This window comes from Crocodylus siamensis, chromosome 14 (assembly GCF_052110815.1).
Source record: "Crocodylus siamensis isolate JL-2025a chromosome 14, ASM5211081v1, whole genome shotgun sequence".
In the NCBI taxonomy this organism is placed as follows: Eukaryota; Metazoa; Chordata; order Crocodylia; family Crocodylidae; genus Crocodylus; species Crocodylus siamensis.
Genome location: NC_143408.1, coordinates 10,381,179 through 10,402,162, shown reverse-complemented (window position 1 = coordinate 10,402,162; position 20,984 = coordinate 10,381,179). Strand labels below are relative to the sequence as shown.

Sequence of the window (20,984 nt, the reverse complement as noted above, 5' to 3'; positions counted from 1 at the left end):
AACTGTGCACCGGGAGTGTGTAGCCTCAACCAGTTCCCTGGTGAACTCCTGGTTAAGTTCTTGATCCTGGGTAGGAGGTCTGTAGTAGACTCCCATCATTGTGTCCCCTGTGCCTTGTTCGCCACAGATTTTGACCCAGAGAGTCTCCAGTCATCCCCTGTGGGTGCCAGTGTCAGCTTGCAGGGACGCGTAGCTTTCCTTGACATAAAGAGCTACCCCACCATCTTTTGCCCATGTGATCTCTCCTATACAAGGTTTAGCCATCTATACCTGTGGCCCAGCCATAGGTAGAGTCCCACCAGGTCTTTGTTATCCCTATGAGATCATAATCCTTTTTGTTTAGCAGGAGGACCAGTTCCTTCTGTTTGGTCCCCAGGCTCCTGGCCTTGGTTTACAGGCACGTAAGTGTCCCATTGGGGGCCCTTGCCTTCCCTACAGATGGTTCTGGGGCTGGGGCAGGGGTGGGTTCCCTTGAGTGCTTTAGCCTGCTGGGTTTACAAAAGCTGCCCAGTGGGCTTGTAGTGGCGGTACTCCCCCCATCCCCTGGCAGGCTCAGTTTAAAGCCCAGTCGAACAGGGCAGCCAGTCTGGATGAGAAGAGCCTCCTCCCCAGCGGAGTGAGGTGGAGGCCATCTCTTCCCACCAGCCCACTGCCTCCCTCACCAAAGAGCAGGCTGTGATTGTGGAAGCCAAAGCCTTCATGATGACACCAGCACCGCAGTCTCTGGTTGACTATCTCAACCCATCTGTTCCTCCTCAGCCCATGACCCACAACCAGGAGGAGTGAGGAAAAGACCACCTGCACCCCCAAAGCCCTAAGCCCCACTCCCAGAGCCCTGTCATGACATGGCTAGGATTGCTCCAAGCTGTGTCATTCGTGCCCACATGGATAAGGAGCATAGGGTAGTGGTTGGAGGGCCAGAGAATCTTTGGGATCCTCTCGGCTATGTCCTGGATGTAGGCCCCCGAGAAGTAGCAGACCTCCCAGGCTAGGGGGTCTGGGCGGCAGATTGCCCTCTCAGTCCCCCTCAGGAGGGAGTCTCCCATGACTAGCACTCTGCATTTCATCTTGGAGAGAGTGAGGGTGGGTGATCCTCCCTTGCCTGCCAGAGCTATTGGGACTGCAAGAGGTTCATGCCTGTTGCAAATCCCCAGAGGGAAGGGAGCCTTGGTGCGGCGGGCCTTGAGGCCCTTGACCACCTTGGTCCAACCCCCTGGCTGGACAGAATGGAAGGTCTCCGAGTCCTCCCTTGCCCTGGAGGGTGACCTTGGTCCCCTTGCCCAGGGGGTGAAGGGCCTGGCAGTAGGAATCTGTCTCCTACTCACCATCCCTGATGGCATGCAGTCTCTGGACTGCGGCCTGGAGCTCCTCTATCTAGCACCTGATAAATTCGTTTGGCATGACTTGTTCTTAGGAAATCCATGCTGGTTGCTCATGATCAGTCTTGCCTCCTCCAGGTGCTTGCAACTGGCTTTCCTTATGACATGCTCCAGTAGCTTCCCAGGTATTGATATCAGCCTAACCATTGTATAATTCCCTGGGTCCTCCTTTTTTGCCTTTTTTAAAGGGCATTATGTTGGCCCTTTTCCAGTACTCTGGTACCTCGCCTGTCTCCCACAACTTGGAAAATATTATTGTCTGTGGCCCCATAATCCCCACTCCCACTTCCTTCAGGACCCTGGGATGAAATTCATCAGGCCGGTTTGCCTTGTGTGTGTGCTGGCAGTCTATGCATCAAGGTGTGGTGCAGTGGGTGTGCCTATGTCCAGATGTGCATTGAGTGTGAAGTGTGCAAATGAATGAGTGTGTATGTGCAGTGGAGGTGTGGATATGCCATGCCTGTGTGTGTGTCTAAGATGTCAGGCCTTGGAGTAAGGGAGCATAGACCCCAGCTGGTAGCAGGATAGATGTTTTCTTCTGTATCTGTGGTCTCCTCATTCTCGGGTATGACTTCCTCCACCAGTTCCATCCCCATGTGCATATCTACATGGTGTTCCTCACCCCTCACCTTGTATCCTGGCACCCATAGCTGGTACATCTGCTGACTTCTAGGTGTGACCTTGTTTCCCTTCTAGCTGAGTACCAGATCCTTTGTGGAAACCAGGCCCCTGGATTTATCATTGACATTCACACTGGGAAGCCAATTGGTGAGTACAGTGGTGGGGGGGCCTGCCTTCAGTTACTGCTGGCATTGGTTCTCTCCCCTGCCCTCCCTCCTGCTCTCCTACTTAAGTCTTTGTGATCATTTCCTGATCTCCCTCAGCACATGAGCCTGGGGGCAAGGACAAGCAAGAAGGGGAAGGGGGCAGAATTGCTTGGGTTGAAACCGGTCAACTCTGACTAAGGATAACACTAGCATCTCAAGTGATTCCAGGCCATGCTGGAATATACATAATACCAGGTTTTGAATGTAGCACCTGCAGGCTTCTCTCTTCTCTCCAGATTATCATAGAGCTCTCACCACCATAGTTTTGAGGCCTTCCAGCAACACCTTTAGTGGCACGACTGATGTCATGTTCTCCTTGTTCTTTCTCCTGTCCTCCCCAGATGTGTTTGTAGTGGAATGGTTTTGTGTGCAAATGCCCATGCTGCCCTTAGATCAGAGAAAGCTAGTTGGAGGCATGGGCTTGCCTCTCAGAGCAGCCTGGGAGGAGGCTGGCCCTTTGTTTTGGAAGAATTTACTCCACAGCCTCAGACCAGCCCCTGAGAAGGTCCCATCTCCCACACAAATGACCTCCCCTTTACCATAGAAATCTCTGCTCTGCCACGTGACTGTGGCTCATAGGCAATCTTAGACCCATTATCGAGCTCCTGATAAAAATAGGGTAAGGATGGTGCAAAGCACGTTCAGTTCTCAGTGTTCCCCCTGCCTTTCTGCAGAAGGTAACAAGGTCTTAATAACTCGTGGTAACTCAGAAATAAACAGGTACAGTTGCCAGAGCCCAGGTGAGCGGTAATAGCCCCACCAGCAAAACTGAGACCCGGATGTGAGAGACACTATAAACATGGAGTCCCAGCACAGCTGTTGCAGTCAGTACAGAAGAGAACCAGAAACTCCCACAGGCAGGACCAGGGCCTGGGGCGGCCAGGACTAGTGCCAAAAGAGCACAGGATTCCTGTCAACACTGGTGCAAAGAGCATGAAGCCCCAGCAGGTTGCAAGATAGCAGACCTGAAAATCAGAGCACTTTTGCTTCCCCCCCCCCTCCCCCTTGCTAATAATGCAGACCCTCTCTTACGAAAGGCACCAAGAGCCGCAGCGGAAGAGCTCAGGTTTCAGGCCTGGATTCCAGTAGGGATACAGTGAGAGGTATCTCCTGTAAAGAAGTGCAAAACTCTAAAACTCTTAGGTCAGAGATGATACCTTTTATTAGACCAACTAAGAAATCGCAAAACAAAATCTTTCTTTGCAAGCTTTCAGGCACACACACCCTTCTTCAGGCTTAAGTAAAATTAAAGATGGTAAAAGTCCCCCTAGGTAGAAAATAAACTTCATTTTGCACAGAGGAAGCTGAAGATGAGTCCATGAGAGGTCCTTTGTATAAGTTGCTCCTTGTGCAGATAAGGCAGTTTCTCTTCCCTGGTGGTGTCAGATGGCAGAAAGGTAGGGAGGTGTAGAAATTTTTCTTTCTTGTTTAGCAATGAAGTTTATAATTCCAAAATTGACTAAAATTTGGCATCTTCCATGTTTCAGGGATGTATTTGGTAGCTGTGTTTGTCTGAGACAAAAAGAAATGCAAAACTCTAAAACCCTTGCGTCAGACATGATACCTTTTATTGGACTAACTAAAATCTAATGGTGTCCTGTCCACAAATGTTTGTAAGTTTGAAAGCTGGAGTCTCTAGCCCCGGTGGTACATAAGACTCAACAGACTTCATCCCCACCGAGGTTCCCTTGGCCTAGTGAAGTGTTTGCAGGCCCTGATGCCAAACTGAAGAGAACAGGGAAGAGATCATCCCATTGATTTATCTCCCATCCCCAAAAGACCGGCATCTAGCAAACGGACAGTGGAGTGAAAGGTTAAGCTGCTGTCTGTGTAGGCATACATGCATGGCTGTAGGGGAGCGAACTGTTCTGGTGTCTGATGACTAAACTGGCACCCCGGAAGCATTTCAGCTTGATAAAGATAGTTGCCACTGGCATTCAGCTTCCTCTCCTGAATGTTCGTCCAGGGGCTAAGGGTAGCTCCCAGGGACATTAGAGGGCGAGTACGTGCAGAGAGAGCCGTTTTGTGAAAAATGGAATCTCTTTCCCAAATGAGCGCGACCAAAGATGAAGTAGCTCATGTGAGCAAGGATCCAGCCTCTCTCTGTCAGGAACCGAAAGTCTCTAGAGTGCAGCCCGGGCCTTCGAACAATATCAGTAAAGGGAGAGTCGGTACCCTCTGCTCCTCGTGTCACTTGCGGTCAGCCAGAAGTGTCCTTTGCTGTGAATATTCACTGCAGCAAGAGCCAGAACACAGCAGTAGTCCCGCAGCCACAGGAGGGAGAGCAGGGCACACGCCATAACATCGCTCTTTCCTTCCCGCCCTGGGCTGATGCTTTCCCTGTCCCCCATCTCCCCGCATTACTCATGGGGATGTGATTCTCCATGCAGATATCGATGAGTGCAGCGAGATCCCTGCTATCTGCACCAATGGCGTTTGCATTAACCAGATCGGCAGCTTCCGGTGCGAGTGCCCAATTGGATTCAGCTACAACAATATTCTGCTCATCTGTGAAGGTAATAAGGTGGTAGTTGCTGTGTTGGCCAGGAGCTGCCTGCTTTGCTCTTCATAGTGCTGGCCCCCAGCAGTAGGTGATGGGGCACCTGACTGCTACAAATGAGGAATGACACTCAAGTCATCTCTGCCAATGGGGTATTGGAAGCAGGATATTTATTACAAGAAGCAAAGCCTTTGTCTGGTTTTTATTCTAATTTTAAATGTTCCTTTTCCACCTCAAAAGGTTATTAAAAGATTGTTATTTTTCAAAAAGCTTCAGTGGTATGTTTTATGCGAGAAGATCTTAACATGTTTTCATGTATCGTTTCCTCTTTTTGAGATCAGAGATTTCGAAACGGGAAGATGTTCCCGTAAGTCCCAGAACTAACACACATTTTTTATTTTCAGAAACAAAAAATAATGCAAAGCATGTATATTCACAGTCTTAGTATTTTTTTTAAATTCATAAAATCATAGAAAAATAGGGCTGAAAGGGACTTCAGGAGGCGATCTAGTCCAGGATCAGCCCTATCCAAATTATCCTCCACAAGTGTTTGTCTAACCTGTTCTTAGAACTGTACAAGTAGCCCTGTTGCACAAACCCCAAGACCACCCTAACCTGTCACAGGTAAAGCAGGGGGACAGGTGCTCTGTTGATGTCCTGCTGCCGCAAGGACAGAAAATAGTTATTAAAAAACACACTTGAGAGATTCAAGGAAGAGGGACATGCCCCCCATTACAGAGCAAAGGAGTCCATGCCAATTTGACCACAGGGTAAAATTCCCTTCTGAGCTCAAACGTGGCCATCAGTCTGACCGTGACCAGAGGGGCAAGACTCTCTAATCAGGAATCACAGGTGCTTTAGTCCCAGCAGAACCATCAGTACATCCCAGTCACATGCCCCTAGTCTTGGCTGTGGCCAGCACCCAAACTTCCTGAGAAAGACAGAAAAAAAACAAAACAACCCCTCCCGCCCCACCACCGCCTGTAGCAACAAGAAAAGAAAAATTCCTTCCATGTGGCAAGCAGAATATTTTAGGGAAACTATCTTAGAAGCAAGTCTGTTGGCGCCTGACCAGGTGCCAGGGTGCTTGCTTGTGGCCCGCTCAAGGGGAGTTGTGCAGTCAGTGCCAGTGATTTCTTCCTCTCTTCAGACATCGATGAATGCAGCAGTGGTGAGAATCTTTGCCAGCGCAATGCTGATTGCATCAACATCCCAGGCAGTTACAGGTGCGAGTGCTCAACTGGATACAAGCTGTCGCCTAGTGGAGCCTGTGTGGGTAAGATGGGAACTGTTCACTATTTATACCGGGGGAGTACTCAAACAATGCATAGGACCGAAGTCAGGAGACCAGTATGTGCTTGAACTTCCTGCATGGTTACTTTGCATGGCAATGGACTGGAGAAAGGATTTAATTGTTCTTGGCATATTTGTGACTACGGATCTCAGGATTTTTTTAACAGTCTGTGACTGTGCTGCACCAAGTTTAGTAGGGCTGTAGGCATGCAGAGGAATGAGACCACTGTGGAAATGCTGTAATGATCTGGTGTCTGAAATACACATTAGAAAAACTAGTCTGTGCAAGGTGGCTGTGCAACTGAAATGCCTCTGGTATCCTCCAAGCTCTGCTTGAGTACCCTAGTGAAGCAGACCCAGGGGGCAAGCGTCTGCCTGACAGCCGAATGTCTAAGGGTAGAGTCCTCCTTCCCTTTGTGCATCTAAATAGCAGCTGTGTAGCTGTGTGAGTGACATTTGTAGTACTTGTAGCAGGTAGTGATTCTGTTACCCCGTGCACCCCAGGGGTGCACGTCAAGAGACTGAGCATGCTCAGTGAGCTTTGCACCGGCCTGGAAGTCTGCATGGCCTTTCTGGCAGTGTAACTGTCTAAATCACAGAGATGCAGCCGAACAGAAATCCACGACTAACAGGTGTAAGAGGAGGAGAAGGGTCCTCTCATAATTTAGGTCTGTGAATTAAGTAGTCAAGGCACTTGTCCAAGGAGCAGGAAAACTGGGTTTTAGGACTCCCATCCCAAAAAGAAGTTTTAAACCTGGTTAGTTTTTTTTTAAATCAAGCTTTTATTTTGCATAGTGCATTAACCACAAGGTCACAAGTCAGGAATTTTTCAAATGGTTTTTCAGCTGTGGCTGAATAGTTCATTCGCTGTGCTGAAAAGTCACAAGCCAAAACAAAACCCCTTCTGGTGAAGAAGCTGTAGGGGAGATGCAACCTGTGCTTTCTGGGTAAATGTCCTAACCATTCAGCTATTAGGGCTAAAGTATGGCAAGGACTGGGGGCCTTGTGTTCACCTACACACTTAGTTATTTCTATAGGCTGACTTCAGAGTGCTCCAAAACCCACACCTGAAAGGAGAAAATCTTGAAAACTGGTAGGGCAGAGCAGGGAGTAGGTAGAGAGTTCAGGACAAATTTATAGCCATTGGATCAATGAGCTCCAAACATATAACCGACCAGATATGAGCATCTCTTAAATTTCAGAATGTGCTTAAATCAACCTGCATAGTGAGATAGTCCTGATTATTGCCATACTACAACACGTCCTGGAGTGAACTTCAGGAACTACAGTAATACATTGACGGGGTTGATTCTCACCCTACAGAGCTGCTGTTGGGCTGTATTCATCTGCATGGGGCATAGGTGGATCCAAGATTGTGTAAAGGGATGCGTGCATGTGCGCGAGCAGTGACTCAGTGCTGCAAGGGTGGCTGTGAACTCCCTGCCCTCCCAATGAGGCTGGCAGAGGAGCAGTACCAGGGGACTTTTTTCTAGCTGCTGCTCTTTGCTTTCTGGTAGTAGCGCTTTCAGGGGTCACGCTTACAAGTGTTTTCCCCTAACCAGGAGAGCTAGAAACTTCCTGTTTTTAGAAATGAAAATTCAGATTCTCTTGAATCCGGGAGAAAGGGGCTTTAAGAAACTGTCAAATATTGTAAGACGTGGGATAAAATTGTGAGAGATGAAATCACAGTTGTTTAGTGATTAATCCGTAATGGCCCAGAAACAAACACAGTGCCCCCTTCTGAATAGAGGAGCTGCATTTCCAATTTGGTTGGAGTCTTTCCTGTACCTTATTTTCTGCGTCGTTTTGTTCCAGGTCGTAATGAATGCCAGGAAATCCCCAACGTCTGCAGCCACGGTGACTGCGTTGACACTGAGGGCAGCTATATCTGTGTCTGTCACAACGGGTTCAAAGCCACAGGAGAGCAGACCATGTGCATGGGTCAGTGTGGATGGGGCAGCAGCCATGCAAATGTTGTACCGGGCCGCTTTGACATTCGGGGACACTTAAATCTGTTCTAGCATGGGAGTAAAAACTTTCTGGGGACTTAATGGCTTGGTGCTGTGTAACTGAAACTGCCACTGCCTGGCAGAGAGCGAGCCAATATGCTACCTTGATTCAAGGTTTGTGAGTCCTCATGTTAACTCTTGCCAAATCAAGCAGCCGTCCCTCCCGTAACTGAGCACCCAGAGCCAGAAACGGCTCAGCCCTTGACCTGTTGTCATGCTTTTCTCCTCAGATATTGATGAATGTGACCGGCAGCCTTGTGGAAATGGCACCTGCAAGAACACAGTGGGTTCCTACAACTGCCTGTGCTTCCCTGGCTTTGAGCTAACACACAACAACGATTGCATGGGTAAGAGCGCGTACAAGTGCCAGCTCCAGAAGTATTAGAGTCTACTGTCACACACAGTTGCAGGTGTATCACTATTTAGTTTGGGGTCGCACCCAAAACCAGCTGTAGAGAAAACAGTTGGGTGGCATACAACCAGCCCAGTGGAGTTGTTGCATTGCATCTCGCACTCCACTGTGCATATCTTTTGTACCCTGTGCAGATATCGATGAGTGCTCGTCCCTGGTGGGGCAGGTGTGTCGGAACGGCCAGTGTATAAACAGCATTGGGTCCTTCCAGTGTCTGTGCCAGGAAGGCTACGACCGGACCCCAGATGGGAAAAACTGTGTTGGTGAGTGTCTGGGCACATCTCGGGTAATAGCACTATAATGCTTGGGTACCTCCTGCTCACGAGTCAGCCATCTTTTTGGTTGCAAAGCACCCCGTAACGTAAGGTCTTTACTCCTGGTGGTGCGTGTAGAACTCCTGAGCACCGGCAAAACTCAGGTTTGAAAGACATTGTGGGTTTGAGATGTGGAGCTCTAGTCCCAGCAAGGAGAGCTCCCAGTGCCCAGTGTTTGTAGACTAGGGAGGGGTTGAGGTCACACACCACTGCACAATCCTCAGCTACAGAGAGTTGACCCTTTTATTGCAGAAGCTGCTTTAGTCAAAAATGAAGGCACTGATCCAGTCCTCTTGGACAGACTGTTTTCTCTAAGTTTATTGCTCTCAGAGGGATCGGCTAGCAAATTTCCCAGCTTCATTCCCTGAATTGAGACCACTTTTAGGGCCAGAAATCCCAGGCCACCTGCAGGGCAATATAACCTCCACAGCCAAAGCCCTGTCATCTGACTGGCTACCAAAAGCCACACACGCTGTTCCCAGCAGCACCTGAGGCTCTCCCTGCCTCAGACAGGCAAAGATTGCACTATGTCCAATACCACATTGTGCAAACCGCAGGTAAACAGAGCCTTATAGACAGCAGGTATTGCAGAGAACCATAATCATATTCATCAGGGAGACCATGAGCCCCTTATATTCTCAGCCTGAGTCCTTTAAGGGATTAATTTGAACACCGGCGGTATCCTGTGGTTGGGGTGTCATGATCTTGCCATAATCTGGCTAGAAGGATGTGTTGTTACTAACCCAGGCACCTGGCTGCACTGCTAAGGTTGCAGTGCGGGACACATGTATACATAAAACATCCCGTTCCCTGTTTCTTTGTGCAAGAGGTTCCAATACCTAGTGCCTAGCTGTGGGCACATCAGCTGCAGATTGCAAAGTGAGTACTTCACTTGGGACCTTTGCCCTTAGGGTTTAAAAGATGGAAGTGGAGTTTTCTAGCTCCATTTCCTCTTCAGCCCATGCAGGACCTGTTGGGCAGGAGCACGGTTGGGGCATCAGTCCTTGCCTGGAACACTCCCCTGTGTGCCAAAGTGGCATACATTTCTAAGCAGCTAGAGCTCAACCCTTTGGGTGCCTTCATTTTATAAAGATTTATCTGTCATTTTCCCCTCTGTTTATTTGCAGACATTAATGAGTGTGTGAGCCTGCCTGGGACCTGTTCTCCTGGAACATGTCAAAACCTGGAAGGCTCTTTCCGTTGTATCTGTCCCCCGGGGTACGAGGTGCAGAATGACAACTGCATCGGTAACGTTGATTCCTCTATTCAGTCTCCGGTACCAAGGGTCCAGTACTGTCCATGCCTTCAGGCTGTAACCACTGCCCCATCTGGTGAAGCCAGCATTTCATGGGCAGCAGAGATACAGGCAGTGCCCAAAACCTCATCTCTACAGCAAATTAGGAGCAGAGCGAGTGGGGCCTGGCACCCTCTGAAAAAAAGTGTTTGACAGATGCCTCACCTCACAGTCACTGGGAGGATTTTCATTATAGTGAACTGTCAGGTGGGAGGCTGGGGAAGATGTGCACGTTGCTGCAGTCTAATGGGCATAATTAGGCCTGGCCAGCTGGGCCACAGCTCTCTGAATGGTTCCCACTGATTCTGTCTTTGTGTAAGGAGGGGCCTGCACAGTGCAGTAGGAAAAGAGCTCCATGGCCCTGCCTCTCATGGGGAGCTGTGAGGCTGTGCAACTCAGGTTTCTGATGTCTGGAGCAGGTCAGATACCAGGCGACTTTGGGCCCTACGGGCAGCAGCACAGTGTCTGCACCCTGCATTGTGCTGGGAAGATGGGCCGAGGGGACAAGCTTAGTCTCAGGAGTGGGCAGTGCTGACCAGGCAAGTGCTTTGCAAGGCTAACAGAAGTGTATTGTCCAGGAGAGCCTGCCAAGAAATGGGCTGTAGGTGCTACTTCCCATCTTCCAGCATGGGTCAGACTTACCCCACTCCTAGCTCCACATGGCCCTTACATCCACCAGTGTAATGTTAATGGAAAGAGTTACAAGATGTTTGTTTGAGTCCGTGTGTAATAAATACCCCCTCATGTCCCCCATTCTCCCAGATATCAATGAGTGCGAAGAGGAGCCCAACATCTGCCTATTTGGGACCTGCACCAACACCCCCGGCAGCTTCCAGTGCATTTGTCCCCCTGGCTTTGTCCTGTCTGACAATGGCCGCAGGTGCTTTGGTGAGTGTCTGTAGCCTTGCCTACAAGCCAGTGAGGTCAGTGGCAAGTCGGGGGTGTTGCCCACCAGCTGGGAAAGACTGCAGAAGTGCTTCCTGTGACATCTGGTGCTGCATCCTCACGTCAGCTGTGACTGGGTTGGCCTCTGCATGTGCTCAGACACAAGAGAGTCCCCAGAGCGCAGTGGGCCCCAGGGAGCACTCAGGAGAAGAGTGTCAACCCAGCGTCACCTCCTACACTGCTCTGCAAGAGCCAGGGCCTCTGTCCTTTGGGAGCCGATCTGTGCCACAGCCCAAGTCTGGGAGGGAATGTCTGATACACTGAGCCTGCCTATGCATGTCTTTCGTGCTCTGCTCCATCCCGCTGCAGATACTCGCCAGAGCTTCTGCTTCACCCGCTTTGATAACGGGAAATGCTCCGTCCCCAAGGCCTTCAATACCACCAAAGCCCGGTGCTGCTGCAGCAAGATGCCTGGAGAGGGCTGGGGTGACCCATGTGAGCTGTGCCCTCAAGAAGGGAATGGTAGGTGGCTCAGGCCCCTTGTGTCATGTATCACCAAGAACTGCTGTAGGGTGGGGAGGCTGCAGCTGTGGGAATGAGGTGCAACAGATGCAACAAGGAGCACAGGCAGCGCTGTGAGGAATAGGAGCCTCTGTGCACCCTGGAGTGTGGACACCCCTGCTAGTGCAGGGATCCCATGAGGGAAATGGTGCCCTTGAAAGCAAATGTTCATCACTTGGTTGCAGCACTCAGACTGGAGGCTTTCTCTTTCAGGCAGGGGGAAAGGGAACATTCAGCCTTCAGGATCTTGGGTTCTGTTTTCAGCTCTGCTGTCACTTCTGTGGATGGCTTTGGACAAGTCATTGCACCCCTTTGTGACTCTGATACCCAAGAAAGGTGCTGTTTATTTCCCCACCCCTTGGGCTTCTGGCAGGTGGTATATAATGAGCAGTGTAATCATCAGTCATTAATAGTTTCATAGATGTTAGGGTCAGAAGGGACCTATTAGATCTCTGACCCCCTGCCCTGGGCAGGAATGAGTACTGGGGTCAGGTGACCCCATCCAGGTGTCTGTCCAATCTCCTTTTAAACACCCCCAAGGTGGGGGAAAGCACCACCTGCCTTGGAAACTTATTCCATATTTTGGTAGCCCTCACTGTAAAGAATTTTTTCCTGATGTCCAATCTGAATTGGCTTTCTTCCAGTTTGTGGCCATTATTTCTAGTTACCCCAGCAGGTCCCTTGGTAAACATTTTATCCCCTATTTCTTGCTGCCCCCCTCCCCTCCCCCAATGAGTTTGTAGGCAGCTGCGAGATCATCTCTCAGCCTCCTTTTGCGGAGGCTAAAAAGGTTCAGGTCTCGCAATCAGTCCACATAGAGTTTTTTCTGTAGGCCTTTAACCAGATGAGTGGCCCTCCTCTGAACCCTCTCCAGGCCATCCACATCCCTCCTGAAGTGCAGCGCCCAAAACTGGACACAGAACTCCAGCTGTGGCCTGACCAGTGCTGCACAGAGGGGAAGTATCACCTCCCTAGACCTGTTTGCGATGCACCTACTTATGCAAGAAAGGGTGCAGTTAACTTTACTTATTACCCCATCACACTGGTGACTCGTGTTCATTTTGGAGTTGACTGTGACTCCAAAATCCCTTTCCGCAGTTGTGCTACTTAGAGTGGTACCTCCCAGGCTGTAGGAGTGTTGATGATTCTGCCTCCCCAGGTGCAACACGTGCCACTTATCCTTGTTAAACTGCATCCTATTCTGTTCGGCCCATTTCCCCAACCTGTCCAAATCAGCCTGGATTCTCTCCCTGCCATCTAGTTTGTGTACCTCCCTCCATAATTTGGTGTCCTCAGCAGACTTGGACAGGGTGCTTTCTACTCCTTTGTCCAAGTCAGTAATGAAGATATTGAATAGTACTGGTCCCAGGACAGAGCCCTGGGGGACTCCGCTGCCCACATTTCTCTGGGTAGAAACCAGCCTGTCCACCACCACTGTCTGGCTGCGTCCCATAGTTCTACCCACCGGACTGTGTAATAATCTACATTGCTACTGTTTAGTTTATTTTTAAGAATTGGGTGTGACACTGTGTCAAAGGCCTTTTTAAAATCTAAGTAAATAACATCTCCCCCATTCCTTCATCCAAGCATTTTGTGACCTGGTTGTAACATGAAACCAGGTTAGTCAGGCAGGATCTGCCTGCTATGAACCTATGCTGATTGCCCCTTAGCATCATTTTACCCACCCCATCCTCATTAAAAAACTAGGCGACTGTGGCATTGATGCCTACGCAGTCAGATGGATTGCAGATTGGCTCTAGGGTCGTACTCAGAGGGTGGTGGTGGACGGGTCATATTCAACCTGGGGGGAAGTGGGCAGCGGAGTCCCCCAGGGCTCGGTCCTGGGGCCCGCGCTGTTCAATTTCTTTATCAGCGATTTGGACAATGGGGTGAAATGCAACCTGTTTAAATTCACTGATGATACCAAAATTTGGGGTGAGGTGAGCACGCTAGCAGGGAGGGAAAGACTGCAGCAAGACCTGGATAGGTTACAGGAGTGGGCTAACAAAAACAGGATGCGTTTCAATACTGACAAGTGCAGGGTGCTGCACGTGGGCAGTAGTAACCAGCAGCACACTTATAGAATGGGAAACTCCCTTCGTGAGAGCACGGAGGCGGAAAGGGATCTTGGAGGCATTATTGACTCCGAGATGAACATGGGCCGACAATGCGAGGTCACGGTTGGCAGGGCTAACTGGACCTTGTCGTGCATCCACAGATGCATCTCGAGCAGGTCCAAGGAGGTGATCCTCCCCCTCTATGCAGCACTGGTCAGGCCACAGCTGGAGTACTGCATCCAGTTCTGGGCGCCACACTTCAGGAGGGATGTGGACAACATTGAAAGGGTCCAGAGGAGGGCCACACGCATGATTTGGGGACTACAGGGCAGACCCTACATTGAAAGACTGCGGGACTTGAACCTGTTCAGCCTTCACAAGAGAAGGCTGAGGGGGGACCTGGTGACTGTCTATAAACTCACTGGGGAGGGACCAGAAGGGTTTAGGGGAGATGCTGTTTCCCTTAGCACCCCCTGGCATGACAAGGAACAATGGACACAAGTTATTAGAGAGTAGATTTAGATCAGACATCTGCAAAAACTACTTCACAGTTAGGGCGGCTAGGAGCTGGAACCAACTTCCTAGGGAAGTGGTGCTGGCACCTACCCTGGGGGTCTTTAAGAAGAGGCTTGATGCCTACCTGGCTGGACTCATTTGAGTCCAGTCTTTTCTCCTGCCCAGGCAGGGGGTCGGACTTGAAGATCTACAAGGTCCCTTCCGACCCGACTTCTATGATTCTGTGACCCCCACAAATGTGATCCTTAACAATTTTCTCGAAGTTCTTGCCAAGGATAGAGGTGGCCAGCCTATAGGTACCTGGTTCCTCCTTCCTCCCCTTCTTGAAAATAGGGACCACACTGGCCCTTTTCCAATCCTCTGGGACCTGGCCAGAGCACCACAAGTGCTCAAACAGTTGTTCCAGCAGCTCTGCTATGACTCCAGCTAATTCCCTAAGCACCCTATGAGTTATCTTTGTACAAAGCCTTGTCACTAGCCCAGGCAGGGTTTCCCTAAGGGGCTCTGTGACGTGTATTCCAGCTGCAGCAGTTGGGAGCACTTTTTAGCACATCTCACTTTTCTCATTTTTCCCAGTTGCCTTTCAGGAGCTGTGTCCATATGGCCATGGGGCCATTCCTGGCCCAGGCGATACCCGAGAAGGTAAGGCAAGATTTTTGTGAACATCATGGTGTAACAAGCCTTCCTGAGCTTCCTCATAGGTCTTTATTCCCCCTGCCTGTCAGCTGGGGTCTATTAAGTGCTCTGGCTCCTCAGTAGGTTACCGCCTTCATTTTGCCTTCCATGCTTTAGTTGGTAATCAGTTTAAATTTAGGAGGCAGCCCTCAGTTTAAATACTAGGTGTCTCTCCCCACTCTTGCGGCATCCTTAGCTGGCCCAGTAGTTGTTATGGTCCCATTTAAGCCCTTACTTGCCTGCCAGTTAAGTCCCCTAGGGCCATCTGTCTCACCAAATAAGGCCACCCAGATCTGAGCAGTTCCCCCAACTGAGGCTGCTCAGGGCTGCAGTCCTCCTTGAGTCTCTTACTGTAGGCCAGCATGCCAGGATTGTCGGGTCTTGGTGTATTCTGCTTTCCTCCCTTCTTGGCCTACTTACAGTAACCCCCTCCCACCCCCCAGTAGCTCTTCTAGAGCGCGATACATGCTGCTATCAGCCCAAGGGGCTTCTGGTAGCCTGCTTGCACAAAGTCCCAAGGAGCCCACAGGGCTGTGAGCCCTCAACATGTAGTCATCAACCACTCTATTAAATGAGCCTCTTAACAGCAAAAGGGGCTTTTTTTCTTTGCATGCCCCTTTCTGGCTTGCAGGCTCCCTACCGACAGCCTGTAGCAGGCTTCTATTCCAGCCTGTAATCCCTGGGAGTGCAGAGGTTTACTAGGAGCTCCTCATCTGGGCCAGTCTTGTCCCTCTCCTGTTCTGGAGCTGAATTTATGTGCCCTAGGCCTAACTCTTTCTGTCGCCATTCAAAACAGTCCATTTAAAGGGCTAATAGGGTAAGGGCCCACTATTACACATGGGCCAAATGATGTAATGGACAAAATGTACCAGGGAGCAACATGCCTTTTGTTCCAGACCAAGAAGTAGTCAGGCTCATGTATTTTGTGTCGTGGACATGCTGAGTTCCTGCGCCAGGAGCTCTCTGTGCTTTCTGTGGGCTCAGGATCCTTCCTGTTGTACCTGGGGCACCTCACTCAGTTCTTACTCAATCCTTCCTGAAGCCAAATTCCCACTTACTTCCGTGAGCGAGGCCCCATAGTTTGCCCCACAATCCTTAGTCTGTAGCCATGGAGCCCTGTCTTCACAAGGGAGCTATTCTCAGCACCTGGATGCATTTAGTGCCAGTGTATGGAAAGCTACTAATGAATCAGGAATTTCAAAGTTTCTTTTGGTTTCCACTTCAGATGTGAATGAATGCTCTGAGAACCTGGGCATCTGCATAAATGGGGCATGTATTAACACTGATGGCTCCTTCCGCTGTGAGTGCCCCTTTGGGTATAACCTGGACTACACTGGAGTCAACTGTGTTGGTAAGTGCTTTCAGCTCAAACTAGAGGAGATCCTTTTGGAGGAGGCAGGAGCCACTGCATAATTGGGACAACCTGCTGCCTGCCTCATTCTGGCTTAGATGCTTCTAGCCATTGTTCTTGCCCTTAAATCCAAGGGGAATTTCTGACTCACCCACCCTGGCTTCTAGTCGAATATACTGGCTGCCAAAAGAGATGTCCCCCAGGGTCTCTTGTGACACAAGATCAAGCTTCTAATGCTGTTCCTGGCCTTCCTCAGACACAGATGAGTGCTCCATTGGTAACCCCTGTGGGAATGGGACCTGCAGCAACGTGGTAGGAGGCTTTGAATGCACCTGTGAGGAGGGATTTGAGCCAGGCCCCATGATGACATGTGAAGGTAACGTTCCTTGGGGGCCAGTGCATCTTGTTGGGTTTGCAAGCCTGCAGTGGAGCTAGTGCAACTGGCTGGGAGGGTGAGACATCCAGCACTGCAGTGAGGAGGGAAAGGTACTGAGCAGGCAGCAAGGTGCAGATTCACATGTATTCTCTCACCCTTCCCCTTCTACCCTCACAGTCTCTCCCATTTTTTCTCAGACCCTACCCTCCACCCCCATCCTCAACACGTGTTTGCATCAGAGTTGAATCTTTCACACTCTTGGATGCATGTTAGATCATTTCCCTGTGACAGGATGTGTCCCTGGAGCATCGACAGGTTAGGGGACAGGGTGTACACAGTGGAACCCATGGGAGAGGGCTTCTCTTGGTACTAAGGGTTATTGATCTCTGCTCCATACCCACTGTAAAGGCAGGAAAAACATATTGAGCTCTGGACTCCATTGCTAGAGAAGGATAGTGCAGTGATTATAGCATAGGATTAGAGCATGAGTGACCCGAACCACCCCAACCAAAGAACTGCTTTGCTGCAAACTTCCTGTGTGGTTCGGGGCAAGTCACTCAGGCTGCATGGAGCTCTTAGCCATGCCCTGCCATGCAGGCTGGTTGGGAGGTTCAGGGCATATACGGTTTTGAGGTGCTGAGATGCAGTAATGAAGGCCAGATAGCATGAACGGCGCATGCCCCCAGCAGCTGTGGGGGGAACAAGTACACTGATGGCAACAGGAGCACAGTGGTGGCAGGAGCCCGGTGGCAGTGAGTGAGAAGCTTCCACAGACGCCGCCAGCAGTGTTGGCAGTGGGGGGTGGCAAGCTCCGACCAGGGCTCAGTGACCACCCACAGGTGCTGCCGGCAGTGTCAGTGGTGCCTTTTTGCAGGGGGTGCACTGCCATGCGCAGGGGGTGTACGTGCACCCGAGTGCACGCCCTATGCATCGCCTCTGCTGCATAGCATCACTCTGCAAACAGAAAAGGGCCTGAGAGGCAACCAGACATATTGAGACAGTAAAGGGTTGGGATTCTTCCAAGAATTGGGTGCTGCGTGCTTCTTACCTACCGTGTGGAATAAGACTGGTATTTCTTATCCCTGTGACAGTGCTGTGAAGATGTACCTGCCTTCTTCATTCCATGGCAGTGCTAGGGCCTGTGGGACTGCAGTAAGCTACTGGTACAATAGCAGTGTGTGTCAAGCCATTATAACAGGGAGCAATCACCACTCTCTCCCCAGGGACAACACGGCCTAGAATAGCCATAGAGATATACAGGGTATAACCAGCAATGCAACGTCTGCTAGAGGAACTAACTGGTCCCTCTGCAGTGTGGGGGTCAGATTCACTCTCCTCCTTCTGACTTCAGACATCAACGAATGTGTGCTGAACCCCCTGCTCTGTGCCTTCCGCTGTATCAACACCTTTGGCTCCTATGAGTGCACCTGTCCCTCTGGATATGCCCTCCGGGAAGACAGGAGAATGTGCAAAGGTAAAGGCCAGTTTTGCCAAGGAGTTTCCAGCCCCTTCCACAGCCTTTTGCCCTTAACCAGCTTCACTTGCCCTTGTGGAGCACTGTTGCACCTCCCTGGCGGTAATGAACTGCTGTCTGTGGAGCACTGTGGCTGGAGCCAAAGGGCCCTCTCAGTGTGAGACCAAGTAATTTTATACAAGGTGGGGTCCAGAAATCTCACTCAATGTTGGGCCAAAGTGTTTCATGCAGGATGGAAGCAAGCGCCCTCAACAGTGTGGTCTTGATTGTAGATCTGGATGAGTGCGCTGAGGGCCTCCATGACTGTGAGTCTCGAGGAATGGTGTGCAAGAACCTCATCGGTACCTTCATGTGCATCTGTCCACCAGGGATGCAGCGCAGGCCTGATGGAGAAAGCTGCACAGGTATCAGTCATCTATAGGGGGCATTTGCCACAGTGGCCAATATCCATCCACCTCCGAGGGGGTCGGACTCGATGATCTATTGAGGTCCCTTCCGACCCTAGCATCTATGAATCTATGAATCTATGAATCCAGGCAGATAGCTGTCTGTCCAGCCCTGCCCCTGGGTATCCATTGGTCCCACTTTCTCCCTGTGTCCAGCTGTCAGTCTGAAGTTGCCTAGAGCCCAAATACAAGCTTCTTCTGTTGTATCAGTACCCGAAGGCCCAGCTTATGATCAGGGCCCCGCTGTGCTGTGCTTAGCTTCACTTGATCATGGCCTTTCTCCTTGCCCTCACCTGCAGCCTCCTCTGCAAAGAGCTGAATTTAGACGTGTCCCCCTATTGTTTTACACTAGAACTTGCTGGCCAATCCTAGCCCACCCCAAGAGCTCCTGGACTTGTACGAAGAGAACACATGTCTACCTTAAGGGAAGCTGAGGTTTACTTCAGCCTACATAAATAGCCAAAGAAACTGCATCAACTCCAACCCTTCCCAAATTTTTGAAACAAGGGCAGGATAGGGAGAGGGTGAGGGAGTAGCTCTGAAACACTGCAGTCAGCCAACCCACCGGTGGAAATCTGGGACATGCTGGTGCACATTACAGTTCCCCTAAGCTTGTCCTGCTTTGCTCCAGTGGTGTTGCAGCTCTGTCACACTGAACATAAAAGCATAAGAATTGCTATTTACCGGGGCAGAACACAGGTCCGTGTTGCCCGCTATCCTGTGTCACCTAGTGGCAGATAGTGGATGCTGAAAGGGGGAGCGAACTTGGTATGACCAGGGGTTTTTTTTCCCACTGTTCTTCTCTTTTGCAGCCTCCAGCATTTAAGGTCTAGGAAGTTCTGATTCAGAGGCTGTGCCCCAACCCCTCCCTCGCTCAATATCTCCATGCCCCTTTCCTCCAATAATATGCCCAGTCCCTTGTTGAATCTGGCTAAACTGTCCACTTCCACAATATCTGGTGACAACAAGTTCCACACTTTAATTACATGAAGTGAGAAAAGGAGCTTCATTTTTGGTAGTTTTAAACTTACTACCTACTAGTTTCATTTTGTGACCCCCAAGTTTTTGTGCTGAGAGAGAGTAGAATAGAAGAAATCCCTATTTACTGTCTCTTTGCCATTTTAGTGTTTTGTAAACCCTTATGTCCCACCGCAAGTGTCTCTTTTCTAAACTGAACAGCCCAACCTCTTTAGTCTCTCCTCATCTGGAAGCCCCTCCATACCACTAATCATCCTTGTTGCCCTTCTCTGTACTTTGTCGTTTGAGGGGAGGGGACCAGAAGTGGGCACAGTATTCAAGGTGTGGATTTATCAAGGGGCGTGCTGATATTTTCAGTTTTGTTAACAGTTCCCTTCTTAATAATCCCTAACATTTTGTTTTATATTTTGACAGCTGATGAGAACTGAGCTGAGGTTTTTAGCTCGCCGTTTACAATGACTCCTAGATCTATTTCCTGTGTAGTAACAGCTCATGAAAGCACATCTTGTGCTTAGGGACCTGCTTCAATAGTGGCTTGTGTCCATGTGAGTCACCGTGCACTTCTTTGGTTCTGTTCCTCCTAGATGAGAACGAATGTCGTACCAAGCCAGGGATCTGTCCCAATGGCCGCTGCGTTAACACCGTGGGCAGCTATCGGTGCGACTGCAACGAAGGCTTCCAAGTCAGCCCCTCTGGCACTGAGTGCATTGGTAATTACCGCAACCAGCTGTATCAAGCTTGGACCAGGTCTGAAGTGGGCAGCAGGTTGTTCTTGTTGTATTCTCCCTAATCTCCTTTTGAGAGACTTGTATCAGCTGGAAGAGTCCCACAGCAGCCTAGTCCTGTTCCTCTGAGCAAGCCTGGAGACTCAGAGCTGGCAAAAAAGGAGTAAATATGCTGGGAGTGGGGGTCTCCAGCACAGAACTGCTGTTCAGATTTGCCAGCGAATTGCTCTGCCTACTCAGCAGTCTTTGATACTGAGCCAGGGGGCTTAATGCCCCCTTGCTAGACAGCATGCTTCAGTGGGGCTTCTCAATCAGGGTTCTAGATCCTGAGATGCTGCGAAGCCCTTGAGGAGATCCATGGCACCCAGCCCACGTGTGAGGAGCAAAATGCTCTCATCCCCATGTCTCTCACCCCACACCTGCTGCAGTGCCTTGCAGACCAGTGGCATCCCCAGCTGCATCTCTGGGGACACATCTGTGCTGCATGCCCCCACACTCCAAGCTGGACACGGGGCAGGTGGGCAGACACATCAACAGGGCCACATTTTTCAGCCTAGCTTGCTCCCATAGCCTCTCCTACCTTCCTAGGACCCCTGGGAAGGGCTATGAGGCAGACACCTCTGGTTGCCAGCTTGCATGACCCCAAGGGAGCAGCCTGAGCCTCAGCCTCAGAGATCACACTTACTCCCTAGAGATGGGGTGGGGGTCAGGGGGAGCGCGGGGAGGCAATGGAAAGAGCTGGGCACAGTAGGGTGAGGTCCTATACCCATTGCCCTCCCCTGACACCAGCTAGATCAGTGTTTTCCAACCTGCAGAGCCTCAAGGCAACCCCCAGGACTTGTTAGTATTTAGATTCTAGCTCACTAAATCTCAGCCAGCATCCCAAGGTGCTGCTAAATTTAGAAGAGTTAT

The 20,984-nt window shown here is 50.3% G+C and overlaps 1 protein-coding gene across 1 annotated transcript in view; it reads left to right on the top strand.

The window, feature by feature from the left end:
- Positions 1-20,984, top strand: part of FBN3 (fibrillin 3) — a 262,268-nt gene that overhangs the window by 225,823 nt on the left and 15,461 nt on the right. Inside the window, exons 42-56 of the mRNA XM_090027836.1 lie at positions 2,076-2,147; positions 4,597-4,722; positions 5,857-5,982; positions 7,815-7,940; positions 8,239-8,355; positions 8,555-8,683; positions 9,862-9,981; positions 10,791-10,916; positions 11,283-11,435; positions 14,624-14,689; positions 15,948-16,073; positions 16,330-16,449; positions 17,801-17,923; positions 18,196-18,327; positions 19,932-20,057. Of these exons, the coding sequence (XP_089883962.1) occupies positions 2,076-2,147; positions 4,597-4,722; positions 5,857-5,982; positions 7,815-7,940; positions 8,239-8,355; positions 8,555-8,683; positions 9,862-9,981; positions 10,791-10,916; positions 11,283-11,435; positions 14,624-14,689; positions 15,948-16,073; positions 16,330-16,449; positions 17,801-17,923; positions 18,196-18,327; positions 19,932-20,057 (1,788 nt within the window). The remainder of the gene's footprint in view (positions 1-2,075; positions 2,148-4,596; positions 4,723-5,856; positions 5,983-7,814; positions 7,941-8,238; positions 8,356-8,554; positions 8,684-9,861; positions 9,982-10,790; positions 10,917-11,282; positions 11,436-14,623; positions 14,690-15,947; positions 16,074-16,329; positions 16,450-17,800; positions 17,924-18,195; positions 18,328-19,931; positions 20,058-20,984) is intronic.